Source organism: Lithobates pipiens, unplaced genomic scaffold, assembly GCF_037356315.1.
Source record: "Lithobates pipiens isolate NorthernLeopardFrog02 unplaced genomic scaffold, aLitPip1_a1.2 Scaffold_25, whole genome shotgun sequence".
NCBI lineage: Eukaryota > Metazoa > Chordata > Amphibia > Anura > Ranidae > Lithobates > Lithobates pipiens.
The window spans coordinates 148,872,519-148,888,335 of NW_027507787.1; the positions used below are offsets into that span (position 1 = coordinate 148,872,519).

At 44.7% G+C, this 15,817-nt stretch overlaps 1 protein-coding gene across 1 annotated transcript in view; it reads right to left on the reverse strand.

Annotated features, from left to right (window-relative positions):
• TDRD1 (tudor domain containing 1) overlaps positions 1 to 15,817 on the reverse strand; it is a 299,412-nt gene that overhangs the window by 59,356 nt on the left and 224,239 nt on the right. The window contains exons 18-19 of the mRNA XM_077453765.1: positions 3,056 to 3,175; positions 927 to 1,043 (exon numbers count right to left, since the gene is read on the reverse strand). Coding sequence (XP_077309891.1) covers positions 927 to 1,043; positions 3,056 to 3,175 — 237 coding nt within the window. The remainder of the gene's footprint in view (positions 1 to 926; positions 1,044 to 3,055; positions 3,176 to 15,817) is intronic.

The following is a 15,817-nucleotide window of genomic DNA, read 5'->3' on the forward strand; positions in this document are numbered from 1 at the left end:
CCAGGGAATGCCCAGCCCCACCGTAGCAGGGAGAGCTGTACTTACCAGTCCTGCAGAGCTGGGAGACATTCCAGAACAGACCCACTCTCCGATCAGTACGGGGTGGCTGCTGGCCATGGCACACTGACGCAAACATCAGTAGCCCGGTCATATGTGTGCCCCAGAGCATTAAAGCTCACCAACCACCTCTGGAGCTGAAGTAAGTCGTGGCCAACCCAATGTGTAGCTCTGGTCTGCTCACGCTCGCTGGCCAGGCTGGGGAGACTACAAGGATATGGGTATCCAGCCTTTCACTCAGCCGGCTGTTGATAGCAGATCACAGGATCTTTAATCTTGTGCAAATATATATTATATAATATATATAATATAATCTATAATATAGATATATTGCTTTACAGGCTAAAAAAGGGGAGGTTAATATTTGCTAGAGGCTTCTTTTTGACGCTGCAGCATTATGAAGCCAAGAGCCACATAGCCTTTTCCTGTGAAGCCAGGCGGTCACATATACACCCTCCTCTGTAGTTCTCTGGACTGCAGGTGTGATGTCTTAATACCATTGTCTGTCAGAAAATGTTCCAAGGGTCCCAAATATTCTGCTTCTTCCATACTTTAGACTGCAGCATACCCCCATCAGCGTGAAAGCGCAATGCCTACTGGGACACGTAATGCACAAGTGTTGCACATGTCACTTGTGTGAGAGCAGTGTGTGCTGCCCAAGGCTCAATGGCATAGGGATAGTCAGTGACGGTAGTGTGTTCATATGGCTGCAAAGTCGAATTTAATGGCACTTTCAAGGCAAAGAAAATAAAAAAGGTTGCACATTGGCACAGGGAAGAGAGAAAATGTGCAAACTGTTGGTGCTATATAAATTGTGCATAATAAGTGATGTTTTCATAAGATTCAGAACTGTTTTAAATTTTACTGACCTGAAAATTTGGCACAGCAAGCATCACCCACAGATGGTATATAGGCAGGCTGGTCTGTCTCCGCATTGCAATAACTAAACATATCCATCATAACTTGCTGCAGTTTCTCCACATCCACTGGAAGCAAACAGAAAATATGATACACTCAATGGCCACTTTATTGTAAAAACGAATTGTTAAAGCAAACAATGTAATATTTAGCTGCAACTCAATATATAAAGCATGCAGACATGGTCAAGGATTCTCACTGAAAAACAGATGTTTGATTTAGGCAACCGAAATTGAAATAGCTGACCTCCTGGGATATACACCCAATACAAGCTGTACAACCCACAAAGAATGATGGCGAAAACAATTCAGTAGACAGCAATACTATGGGGTTGATTTACTAAAACTGGAGAGTGCAAAATCTGATGCAGTCGTGCATGATAGCCAGCAAGCTTCTAACTTCAGCTTTTTCAATTAAGCTTTGACAAAAAATCTGGAAGTGAATTGGTTTTTATGCAGAGCTGCACCAGATTTGGCACTCCCCAATTTTAATGATACAACCACAATGTGTTAACAGGAGCGGTCAGAAGGGAATATAAGCAGATTTGTTGCAGAAGCAGAAGTCCATCACTGCCTCAATAACCAATAAGGGCAACTATGGTTGAGGTGAAAGTAAAGTGTTATATGGGCAAACATCACAGTATGGCAGACACCAGTGCTACAAGAACAGACTCTAGGGGTGTTTCGCAAATGGGCACCTGTACACAAGCGGCGAGGGAGGGCAGAGGTTGGGTGAGGGGGGTTGTCGAGTTTGACTCACTGCCAGTGCCGTTGTCCATAACACTTGCAGGACGGATGTTAGTGGGGGGAATGGAAATACAGCAGAAGTTCTGCAGTCTGGCAATGATGAAATAACTTTTCAAGCAAAGATTAGATTACTACATCACAAAGGTAAACAATTAAAAAGCTCTCAAAGCTATTAAAGGAGGTTCCCTCTCCTCCAAATCCTATCCCACTAACCTCCCCTCCCATTCAGATCCACCCCTTTCCCCATGTAGATTCAATTCTTTCCCCTCTTCCCTTTTCCATACCCTACCTATTCTTTAATATACGCAAACTCCTTACAACCAAATTTTTCCTTTTAAAGAGAAGTATGGACATATTTTTTTTTTTTTTTGCAGAATCATACTTACCTAAGTGGCTGCTGCATCAGTTCAATGCTGCATCTGTCCCTCGAACACGGAGAACCGAGCGCTCAAATCTGCAAATCGCTTGGTTCTCAAAGCTACCTGAGCAGAGAGCTCACTGGAGCGCTGGGCTGTGGAGGGGGCTGGATCAGGCCGCTCAGGCTCTTACTGGCTCGCTGAGAGCCTAAGCCAGTTACCGATCAAAGCATGTGGGCAGATACCAACTTCATTGACGTGATCTTGTACAAGCCTGGACTGGCTCGGGAACATCAGCCTGTTGTCAGCTGAAAACAGGTCACAGGGGTGCAGAAAGAACTGCACTTTTGTGATCCACAGGAGACGTACAGCCAAACAAGCTTTGGCTGTACTTCTCATTTCAGTAATGATCGCACTCATCCGAAGCTTACTTTTTTAAGTACAGCTTACAACCAACTATAACCTTACCTGCACATCCCCCTAGACCTCTATATCCTATAACATATATTGCTAAACAGATCAAATTATCCTTGGACACAGCTGGTTCTCCTTGGACAAATATAGCATCATATTGACCGAGAAAGAACCATCCTGAAGTTCTACCCATAATACAATATAAACAAGTATGCACAAAGATGGCTTTTTACTTTTCAGGTCAACGTGTAATCAATGAATAAACCAAGAACTGTCCAGGCACAACTATCCTCACTCCAATTTTAAATGGAAACATAAAAGGAAGAGCCTCAAGTTAGGCTTTATTACCAAAAGAACGTAAATGTCATGCCATAGTATAGTTGATGAGCATAAAAACCATTCAGGGATTTATGGTACTTACTATGGAATTTGCTTCTTGGCAGGGAACAATTTAAAATGGTTCTATATACTTTGTAAAGCTACAAGTACTGTGTTGGATTTATCACATAAATATACATACATATTTGTATAATAGATAACAGACACAGATCTCTAGTTTCTCACCTCTGTTTTCTTTTGGGAAAACATACATCAAGTCCGGACTTCTCACTCTTAGTACACACGCAGCAAGCGGCTCATTTAGCTGCAAATCAACAGACGCCCAGCTTTGCGCCACACTGACTCCTAGAGATGCATGAATAGAGTTAGGGATGCAAATACCACACCAATCACCATGTAAAAAAATAAAAATAAAAGATTACTACTGCATTATCTGGAAGAATAAACCATTTATGTAAAATCCAGGAAAGATTTCTAAAAATCACTTCAGGAATCCTAACAGGCACTAATGAGGTTTTACTTGCACGTTTTTTCTTTTTGATGTCAATGTGTAGGAGCTAACAATTAATCTGCTTATGGGTTTTCTTTCCTGGTTCCTCTCTCCACCTTGATCAACATGCTAATGAAAATTTTAAAGAAAAGCTTTGTTTCATTACATACCTTATTTTAAACCCAGTGACACCATTCAAGCCTGTGTGCTTCTCTATAAAATGCAGGCTGATCACAGCTGGTGGGAAGGGTCGGGAGCATGCTGTAAAGAACTTCCTGAAATCATCACAGAGGCCTGCCTTAGTAATCTTCTCAACAGCCCTCTGTCCTGATGTAAGCAGGGACTTGACTCTTGGGAGGAGTTGTGTAAATGTATCTTGAGCATTAGCACTATGGGCAGAGTGCAGACACTTTCCAGAAAAATACAGAATTGTGGCAAAATTCAGAATCACATCTTAACCGGTTCCCGACCAGCGCACGCCGGTGTACATCGGCAGAATGGCACGGGAGGCATATTGGCGTACAGGTATGTCCAATCTTCAATGCCGCCCCTGCTCGCGTGCCGGTCGGGACCCCCGTGAGTCCGGTCGCGGGTCCCGCTGACTCAAACGCCGCGAGCATACCCGCGATCGTCTCACGGGACGGCTGAAAGGAGGAAATGCTGTGTAAACAGCATTTCTCCATTCTGCCTAGCAACTAATGACGCTGATCTCTGCTCCATGTGATTGGAGCAGAGATCAGTGTTCACTAAATGAAAGCCCAACCCCCCCCCCCCACAGTTAGTAATACACCCCTAGGAACACTTAACCCCTACACTTCCACCCTCTGGTTAACCCCTTCACTGCCAGTGTCATTAACACAGGAATCACTGCATTTATATAGCAGTGATTACTGTATAAATGACAATGGTCCCAAAAATGTGTCAAAAATGTCCGATGTGTCCGCCACAATAAAAATCGCTGATCGCCGCCATTACTAGTAAAAAAAAAAAAATTATTAATAAAAATGCCATAAAACGATCCCTATTTTGTAAACGCTCTAACTTTTGCGCAAACCAATCAATCGCTTACTGCGATTTTTTTTACCAAAAATATGTAGAAGAATACGTATCGGCCTAAACGGAGGGGAAAAAAAGTTTTTTTTATATATATTTTTGGGGGATATTTATTATAACAAAAAGTAAAAAATAATGCGTTTTTTTCAAAATTGTCGCTCTATTTTTGTTTATAGCGCAAAAAATAAAAGCAGGGGTGATCAAATACCACCAAAAAAAAAGCTATTTGTGGGAGAGAAAAAAAAAAAGGACGTCAATTTTGTTTGGGAGCCACGTCGCACGACCGAGCAATTGTCAGTTAAAGCGACGCAGTGCCGAATCACAAAAAGTGGTCTGGTCTTTGACCAGCAAAATGGTCCGGTCTGTAAGTGATTAAAGAACACCTAAAAGCTATTAGTGTCCCAGAACTACAGTAGTCATAGTAACCTATCGTCAAAACTTATTCTTACCTACCTAAACCAAAAGAAATGTTCTCCTTTGTCATTAAAGAGGTAGTAAACTCTGATCTACCACTTGTACCTACAAACATGCCCATAGTAAGACTAACCTGTAGGTACTGTGAATATCTCCTAAGCTTGCACAGTTTAGGAGATATTCAGAGTGCACGAAGCCGGTGACGTTACGAAAGCATGCGCTCTTAAGGTGCCCATGCCGTGAACAGTGGCTCCGGTGCAGGAGTGACATGATCGCGCCTCGGCCACTCTTGTAGCCAGGGGACACAAACCCCCAGAAGGAAGACCGGGGGAAGGTGTCTGCCCTCTTAGCAGTGCCAGCGCGGTGCTGGAGGTCATAGTTCTAAGGCAAGTCTCTTATAATGTACTAGCATGCAATGCAATGCATACTAGCACATTATGACATCGCCTTGCAGGCAAATTCTCCCCCCACCCCCCCCCCCCACCCCATCAACAGCACCTTACTACTGCTTCAACACACTCCTGAACCATGAAAGGTATGGCGAGAGGCTTATGCAAACATAGTCCTCATTTAGGTGTGCTTGAATTCTGAATGTCTATTATTGGGTTAACTGCTTGTGGACCGCCGCACGAACATTTACGTTGGCAGAATGCACGGACAGGCAAATGGGCGTACAGGTACGTCCCTTTAAATTTGCCGCAGGAGGTGCACGCGCAAGCTCTGAGTGTAATCGCGGGACCCCAGCCTGCAGGGATACCAGAGATCGCCTCACGGAAAGGAGAATGGAGAAATGCTGATGTAAACAAGCATTTCCCTGTTCTGCCTAGTGACACAGACACTGCTCCCTGTGATTGGGAGTGGTGATCAGTGTTGTGTCACACGTAGCCTGTCTCCCCCAGATAGAATCACTCACTCCCTGGGACACACTTAACCCCTGCAGCGCCCCCTAGAGGTTAACCCTTTCACTGCCAGTCACATTTACACAGAAATCTGTGCATTTTAATTGCACTGATCACTGTATATGAATGGTCCCAAAATAGCGCCAAAAGTGACTGATGTGTCTGCCATAATGTCACAGTCATGAACAAGATCGCCGCCATTACTAATAAAAATACAATAAAAATAAACCTAATTTTGTAGATGCTATAACTATTGTGCAAACCATATGCTTATTGCGATTCTTTTTATCAAAAGTATGTACATATTGGGCTAAACTGAGGGGGGGAAAAAATGGATTTCTTGTATTCACCGTAAAATCCTTTTCTCTGTAATTTACAGACTGACACAGCTCCTCTTTAGACCATTGGGTTGTTACGCAACTTTTAGGAGAGGACTAGGCATAACATGCTAACGTAATAAAAAAAAAAAAAAAAGAAGAACTTCTGGTTCCACCCAAGAGGCGGTCCCTCAAGTAACAACCCCTCAGCCTGCCTTGCAGCTTCTGTAAGTCAACAAGCAGTATAACGTAAAGAAAATTTGGTGAATTACAGAGAAAAGGATTTAACGGCGAGTACAAAAAAAATCCTATTTTCTCTTCTATTCACCGACTGACACGGCTCCTCTCTTTAAATCATTGGGACATTCCCAAGTAGTGCAAAAAAGAGGGGAGGGAAAAAACAACGACCAAATCGCCGCTTTACACACTTGAGCGCAGACGCTTTATGTCGGAAGACCCAAGATGTTCCGTTTGCCCTTGTGGAGTGGGCCGTGACCGGAAAGGGGGGCACCTGCCCCTTCAAGGCGCAGGCCTGTATTACAATCTGTCTGATCCACCTGAAAATGGTGGCCGAGACCGCCATGCCTTTTTTCGGACCAGTCACCGAAACAAATAAGGAGTCTGACTTCTGAAAGGGAGCCGTTGCAGACAAATACACCCTTAGAGCCCGAAACACGTCCAGGGAATGAAGGGCCAACTCCTTAGGATGTGTTGGCTTAGGACACAGAGATGGTAACACAATATCTTCATTGATGTGGAATGCCAAAACCACCTTCGGCAAAAAAAGAAGGCTGGCGTTCGTTGTGATCACTTTCCACTTCAGAGGTAGGGAATCCCTGACTAACTGGCTGACTAACTGGCTCAGCTAAATCTGCCAATCCAGAGACAACGGGGATTTATCCCCTTTTTTTTTATATATTCTTTATTTCTTTGCAGAGATACAAAACATAGGTTATTAGTAATAATTACATTTACGGAGCACTTTCTAACCACCACATGTTCTATTAGACAACATCAAAAAAGATCAACAATGTATTCCTGCCAATTTTATAAACAAAACAATATCAATTCCCCGAAGCGATCCCCTTCTCCCTTAAAGAGGGAGAGAGGGGGGGGGGGGGGGGAAGGAAAAAAGGGAGGGAACAAAAAGAGGACAGGGAAGAGGGAGAGAAGAGAGGTACGTCGACCCTACCCACTAAAGGGTAAGGTTCGCATCACTCGACCAATTAGTCTAATCCTCAAGTTCCTCCCCAATCAACTCCAATCATCTCTTCCCTTCCTCTGACTGTAAGAATATTTCCCAAGGAGCCCAGACTTGCAATATAGATTCCCTTACCTCCGGAGGAATAGGGATCAATTTCTCCATGATCCTAATTTTCCTTACTTTGTTTAACCATTGCGAAATTCGAGGTGGCCCCGTTTCCTTCCAGCAAGTGGTGATGCAGCTTTTAGCTGCATTCACCAGATGACATAGCATTGAATTCTTGTATCTCTCTAGTGGGATATGTGTACATTGCAATAGAAAAAAGGCCGGATCTTCCATAACATAATATTCAGTAAATAGTTGAGAAATTCTCTGAACTTCTTCCCAAAACTGTCTAATTACTGGGCAATACCAAAAATATGGGCAATAGTGCCTCTCTCCTTACCGCACCTCCAACACCTGTCCGATGACTCTGAAAAGAATGTATGCATTCGTGATGGGGTATAATACCAAATGCATTAATACTTTATAATTTAGTTCCTGTATCTTGATACATCTGGATGATTTAAAAGTTAAATGTATTATTTTCTGCCGTTGGGCCGGAGTGAAAGTTTGTCCAAGATCCCTTTCCCACTTATCTAAACTCATTATATTAATATCCTCCGAAGGTGAAATTAATAAGGCATATATCTTAGAAATAATATGGGTAAGAGACGACGACTCCTCACAATAACCTTCAAACTTAGTAAGTGGTTGAACAAAATCCTCAGTCGGGTCCAAGAGTATCCAAGAAGTGTTTAACCTGTAACGCCTGCCAAAGGGGTAGTTCATATTGTCCTCCTGATTGCATTAACATTTCTATTGATGGCCATTTTTTAGACCTCAAAATATGCGATGTCATGGGATTTGTCCCATTTTATCAAAATTTCCTTCTGCAGGACTCTGGTGTGAAACTGGGCATACGGTACTGCCTCGAAGGAGGCCACCGTGAGTCCCAGGACTCGCATGCAGAAGGATAGCGATTACCACCTGTGGTTCATCAACAGTTTTAACACGGCTCTACAGCTTGTCTGAAGGGAGAAACTCTCGCTTCCATGGAGTCCAGCAGCAAGCCTAGGTACTCCAAACACTGAGTGGATACGATCACGACTTTTTAGGTTCAACAGCCACCCAAATCCTGCAGGGTCTGCATGGTGATCACCACATCCTCCTCCTTCTCTGAGGCGGAAGATGCTCTCAGGAGGAGATTGTCTTAGTATCCCACGATCACGATCCCGCGTTGCCTAAGCAACACCAAAATAGGACCAATACCTTGGTAAAGACTCGGGGGGCTGATGCCAAACCAAAAGGGAGAGTCACAAATTGGTAGTGGGCTTCCCTGACTGCAAATCGCAGAAACTTCTGATGCCGGAGGCATATGGGTATATGCAGGTACTCATCCTGGATGTCTAAGGACACCAGGGAGTCCCCTTGATGGAGTGCAGCGACTACTGAGCGAACTGATTCCATTCTGAACCTCTGTACTGTCACAAAGTAATTGAGGGCTTTCAGGTCCAAGATTGGATGTGCCCCTTCCTTTTTGGGGACTACAAACAGGTTTGAGTAGAACCCCTGGAAATGTTCGGAGTCTGGAACAAGTACTATCACCCTGCAACTCAGCAGGTCCCTTACCGCCCCCAAAGGGGCCTCCCAGTGAGCTGGGAGTAAGGGTATGCTGGTGGAGAAGAATCTGTCTCGTGGCCAAGAGAGGAACTCTATCTTGTAGCCTGAGGAAATCAGATCGCAAACCCTTTGGTCGAACAGTTGAGAGGCCCACCAGGCTGCAAACTTCCATGTTGCGGGCAGGGGCAAATCATGCGATAGCACTTTTGCTCGCAGGCTTGCGGTTCCAGGGATGCTTTGGTCCTTCAGAGGTTGTCCTGTCGGGCTGGGGACGCTTGTTCGAAGCTCCGGGCGGACGAAAAAGCCGTTTGTGAGCAGAGAGAGAGGGCCCTTACCTATGGCCTGGCTCCTTAGCCTTCCTGGCCTGTGGGAGTGGTGTACTCTTACCACCTGTGGCATTTTTAATGTTGTCATCCAAAGAGGCTCATAAGAGCCGGTCACCAAGGAAGGGAAGATCAGTCAGGGCGTTTTTGGATGCCTAGTCAGCAGACCAGCAACTTAACCAAAATCAGGCGCCTCAGCACCACTGCCGACACTGAAGCCCTGGATAACAAATGTAATTCAGGCCTTGAACTAGTTGGTCTGCTAGTTCTACGCACACAGGAGAAGCCTGTTCTCCCAATTCGCGGTGCAACAGTTTCGCCCACTCGTTTAGTGTCTGCGACACAAGTGTGGATGCCAGTACTGGTCGGATGGTTGACCCCACAACCGTAAACAAGAAACGAGCCACTACCTTGGCCTTCCTGTCCGCGAGGACCTTAAGTGCAGGAGTCCCCTCTACCGGGATCGTGGTTACTTTGGTTTAACCTGGATACTGGGGGGGTCCACGACCAGAGGAGCTGACCATTTTTTGAGGAGGCTCTCCTCAAAGGGGTAATGCACCGCCATGTATTTGGGGACCGAAAAGGTTCGTTGTGGTCGACCCCATTCTTTGTAAATTAACTTATCAAAATAAGTCAGATACGGGAACACCTTAAGTGAACGTGCTGGCTTACGAGACCCAAAAGTCCAGCTAGTAGTGCCTGTCAGCTCTCAGGTGCATAGGAGATCACACTGCGCTGTCCAGAGCTGCTGAAAATGGAAAACTGATCAAAAACATGTGCAGGCTTCAAGAAAATGGCTGCCGAGCGTCCAGTATAAAGAACCTACTCACAGGGAAAATGGCCGCCAAACTACAAGGAAGCATGCTACTTCTTGCCCCACCAAAGTTGGCCGCTGAACAACATATACCATGAGGGACAGTGAAGCAAACAGGCAGAGAAAATGGAGGTGAACATGTTACATGCATGCTACAGCGCTCAACAGGCACAGCCTCCAGACAGAGACCCACACACATCCAGGGCATAGCCAGCCAGCGCAGTCCTCCCCAGGTGAGAGCCCCCCCCCCCGGAGAGCCTGGCTATGGCACACACACCGCTCAGTCAGCCCATGCAGCATCCCCCACGGGGGGGGGGGGGGGAGGGAGATAGGGACAGGGAGAGAAGAGAGGGAGGTGAGGGACCCCCGAATCGACCTCCCAGGGAATGCCAAACTGCTCAGAGCTGGGAGACATTCCAGAACAGACCCACTCTCGGATCAGTATGGGGTGGCTGCTGGCCCGGCACACTGACAGACATCAGTAGCCCAGAGCAATAACTCTCACCGACCACCTCTGGAGCTGAGGCAAGTCGTGGCCGACCCAGAGCGGAGCTCTGGTCTACACACGCTTGCTGGCCAGGCTGGGGAGACTACAAGGATAAGATTATTCAGTCTGTCACCCAACCGGCTGTTGATAGCAGGTCACAGGATCTTTAATCTTGCGCAAAAAGCAAAGCTTCTGCAGAAAAAACATGGACTGATGGGCCAGCAGGGTTCCTAGGTCCCTCTTCACTTGTTCAAATTTGAAACACCACAACACAACAGGGAACAGTGGTCCTGTCCCTTGTCAATGAGAGACACTCTAGGGGCTCTGAGGTCCCCCCTTTTTGAACCTTGAACCTGTTGGGATAGGTTTGCCTACATTTTACTCTGCTGGAGAAGATACAGGAAACTGGCTTTTTGAATCTAAAGAGAGTATGATGTAAAAACACCTCATATCCCTGCCTTGCACCACAAACACTTGAAGCATTTATAGCAATCGGAGGCTCCCGTACATTTAAAAGCCTGATGTCGATGTGAAAATCGTCTTATCCGGCCCGCAAAACATTTGTTCTCTCCTTTTTCTTCCTGTAAAATTTCTTTTTGGGTACCCCCATGAAGAAATAAAATTGATAAAGCTCCTGAGGAAGCGTTGACCAAAAACACAAAACATGTAGAGCGCCAGAATATATTTAAGATCGGTTCTGTAATACCCTGTCTAGTGTGATTTTTGCTTATATTGAATACTAATGTACAATTTTTCACCCTTTGGGTATATAAAATCAATAGATATGGATATGTATCAACATATACAGGATATAAAGCAGTACTTGATGCGTTTTTATATTTTATTTTTTATAAATAAATAATTTTTTTATATACATTTTTCTTGTTTTTTCCCTATTGTATATTCAAACATAATATTATGCCTAAAAAGTCCAATACAACCAACACTTTTTTCTGAGGTTTTTTTCTGTGTGTGGGTTTTTCTTCCCCCTTTTCCTGATTCTGTTCCCTGTTGTGTTGTTTCAAATTTGAGCTATCTAAAGGACGTGGCAATTAGAATTTTTACTTTTGAGTGTATCCACAGAAACCACCCTGTGATAGATACATACTTCTGTTACTGCTTCTTCACTTGTTACCTAAGGGACCGCCCTTTGAGCGGAAATAGAAGTTCCGAGTTTTTTATTACATATTAACATGTTATGCCTAGTCCTCTACTAAAGGTGGCTTAACAACCCAGTGGTCTAAAGAGAGGAGCTGTGTTAGTCGAAGAATAGAAGAGACATTTTTCTTAAGAATTTTTTGTTTATTATAGCAAAAAGTAAAAACTATAGGGGTTTTTTTTTTTTTTTCAAAATTGTCGCTCTTGTTTATAGTGCAAAAAATAAAAAGTGAAGTAGTGGTCAACCACCACCAAAATAAATCTCTATTTGTGGGGGAAAAAAAACGTCAATTTTGTTTGGGAGCCACATTGCATGACCGCACATTTGTTACGTAAAACAACGCAGTGCCGAAACGCAAAAAACCAAAAGGGCACACCCGGAGGAAGGGGGGACCTCCATTTCAGTAGAATGGCCTTCCTCCCATAGAAAAAGAGAATGTTCAATGGCGTTCTAAGAGCTGCCGAGGGAACCACCCCCTCCACCAGACCCAGTAGACACACCCTAATTGACAGTGGGATAGGTACTTTCAAAATATCTCCAATGCAGAGGGCCACCCCCTCCCAAAAGACTGTAATGTGAGGACAATCCCAAAAACTGTGCTTAACATCTTCCGGAGAGTAGCCACATCTCCAACAGTCCGAGGCGACCGTCGGGTAGATTGCTGCAAGTCTGGCAGGAATTAAATAAATTCTATGCAAAAATTTAAATTGAATTAACCTATCCCTTGCAGAGACCAAATGCTTGAAGGGGTGGCTCCACATGTCGACCTAGTCTTCCCCGTCAATGTCAGTGACTTCCCCCTCCCAACGTTCCCTACATCTTAGCAGCGCTGCCAGACTCTTCCTAAACAATTCTTTATACGTGACCGACAAAGTTTTAGGAGGGTCGGCCCTCATAAGTATATCTTCCATTGTGGACGGAAAGGTTTCCACCCCCCTGGGACCGAATTGAGCCTGAAAGGTGTGACGAATCTGTAGGAATCTGAAAAAGTAAGAGTTAGGGAGATCCTGCCTGGCCCTAAGTTGGTCAAACGTCAGAAGGGTCTCCTCCCTAGTGATGTCCTTCAAAAGGTTTATTCCCTTGACCACCCACACCATCAGGTCAGGGGATGAGTAAAAATGGGGCAGTTTAGGGTTCCTCCATAGTGGAGTCTGCGGTGAAAAGCCCAAATAGCTCGGACAGGCTAAACTTACCACCTCCTCCCATGCCCCGATAGTGGCCTTCATAGCCCTCGTGAGAGGTAATCCAGACCTGGAGCCTCTGTGGATGGCCAGGCGAAGAGACTCATATGACCCCAGCAGAGGCGCTTCCAAAACCGTGGCAGAGTCCCCTTCGTCCAAGATCAACCATTTGTGAGCAAAGACCATTTGCCCAGCTAGGTAATATTTCCTCCAGTCAGGTAGGGCCAGCCCTCCTTGCCCCAAGGGTTCCTGGAGTACTTTAAGACCTATGGGTGGTGGCTTTGGAGCCCAGAGGAACGTGCTAGTGTTGCTGTCTAGTTGTTTGAATGGTTCATATCTTGGGTGGCCTAAGAGGGGATTGGTATCATGAGGGCCATCCTAGCTGATGTTCCATGTAATCTAGATTCCCACTCTATCACACTTCCCTCTCATCCCCATTCTCACACACTTTCACCCTCTTCATTTAATCCCTATTGAGCCACTTTTCATCGTTAAAATATTTCTCCACACTATTATTCACATATCAATCCCTCTGGCTTCCCACCAAGGTTTCTACATCTTGTCATATTTCTTTAAAGTTATTCGTTTTATATATAACGCTTTCTCTTTAATTACCACATTCATGCTATTTATCCATTCTCTACCAGACAGAGGCGACAGCGACAACCATCTTAAGGCAATCAGTTTCCTTGCCTGAAATAGACATCTCAGAACAGCCATCTGGCTGCTTCCCGGGTTTCCAACTGCTTCAACTAATCCCAGGAGACAATACTTCGCCTCCATCCTGGTGGAGGTTCCAAACACCCGATCAATGGTTCCTGTCACCTCCGTCCAGTAGCGGATCAACTTCGGCATCTCCAAAACCTGTGAATCATGTCTCCCTCCATGTCCCCGCACCGGGGGCAGCTTGCATCCGGCCGTTGGCCAAATTAAAAAAGTTGTGACATCCTCTGAGAGGGAGAGAGTGATACCAATGGAGCCAGTTCAAGAATTCTATTCCATTGTATTTCGGAGATCTTCTTCATCTTTTTCCCCCACTTCCTCTTATACATAGGGATCTCTATCCCTCCCATTCTCCCCTTTATATGTGGGTATATTTTCAAAATTAAACCTTTCCCTGTTTCTGCATCAATTATTTTTTGAAGAACTTGGATTGCGCTCCATTCTAAGGTCCTCCCTCTAAACTGCTCCTCCAGTGCGTGCCTGACCTGCAAATACTTATAGAAGGATTTATTTGGTAGAGCAAACTAGTCTCTTAGTTCCTGAAAGGTTTTCAGGGCACCATCTTGGTATAGCTGAGAGAAATTTTATTTCACATCTCTCTCATTCTCTTACTGTCCCCATCTCCTGCAGTTCTCCCAATTTGCTATTCTTCCAAAGCGGGTATTCTCATTAAATCCTCTGTATTTTAATATGGCCTTCACTGTGTCCCACACTCTCGTCATTAAATTCAAAGTAGGAAGTCCTAATGAAAATGATCCTGCCTCCAGAGCTTCCACTATTGAGTCATGTGGTGTGTTTTGTAGGAGCATTTTTATCCCTGACTCTCCCCCTTCTAAATTACACCCCTCCATATACTGGAGTTGTGACGTGAGGAAGTAGCTCAAGGGTTGTGGGAGCGCTACTCCTTCCTGTTTTTGTAACTGCAAAGTACTCAAACGAATTCTTGCCGACCCACCCTTCCAAATCAGTTCCCTGAACACCATGTCTATCTTTTGAAACCACATTTTATGTAACCAAACTGGGGAGTTATGCAATATATATATATATACACATAGAGAAGCGCAGCTTAATCATTTTGATTAAATTACAGCGACCTGCCACAGATAAAGGCAGCCGTTTCCACACTTTTGTCTTCCTCCTAAATTTAATTAGCAACGGGATTATATTATCTGCTGCGTACTGTTGAGGGTCTCTGGATATGTTTATTCCTAGGTATTTAAATTTACTTACTACCTGGATCTGGGTCACCTCCTCAGGCAAGTGGCTTCCCAGAGGATCTACTGGCAGAAGGCTAGATTTTTTCCAATTTATCTTAAACAAAGTAAACTCCCCTATCGTTTTCAGCCAAGGAAGCTGCCATCTTTGCCTCTGTTTAATCTTCAACTGCTATGGTGCTGCACATGTGATTGTTTATGACACTAGCCATTGGATGGTTTGATAGTTTGGCTGAGAGCACAGCCAATGTGCAGTTAGTATTCCCGGCATGCCTTTTTTTTATTTAACTGTTTAAATCGATGGGTTTACTTCCACTTTAAGTCCGGAAATTTGGCCAAATTTGTTATTAATGTCCATAGCTTTCTGAAGGGAATCCTGTGCATCGCCAACGAATAACAGAAGGTCATCCGCATATAATCCTTTTTCTTCCAAGCCTTCCCTTCTAAGACCCTACACCTGAGCAGAAGACCGCAGGGTGATGGCCAGAGGTTCAATTGCAATGGCAAAGAGGAGGGTTGAGGAGGAACACCATTGTCTTGTCCCCCTCCCCCGTCTAAATTTATCGGACTTTTCATTATTCACCTTTACTCTGGCTTCTGGTGCCCTATAAAGCATTTTTACCCATTTCATGAAACCCGGTCCAAATTGGGCCGTCTCCACAACTCTCCAGAGATACTGCCACTTAAGACTATCAAGGCCTTGGTGGCATCTAAAGACAAAATAGCCCTCTCTCCACTCTCATCCGTAGGGACCTGAAGATTCAAGTATACCCTCCTTATATTTGTACTAGTAGTTCTTCCGGGTATAAAACCTGATTGATCAGGGTGGATGAGTTTCAGTATAACCTTATTCACCCTAGCCGCCAAGACCTTTGCCAGTATTTTTATGTCAGTGTTTAATAAAGCGATAGGCCTATATGAGGCAGGATCAAGTGGGTCTTTACCCTCCTTGTGTATGGTGATTATGGTGGATTCCATCATCGATAAGGGGAGCTCTCCCCTTATTAATGACCAATTCAATACCCTCAACAGCTCGGGAAGAAATAC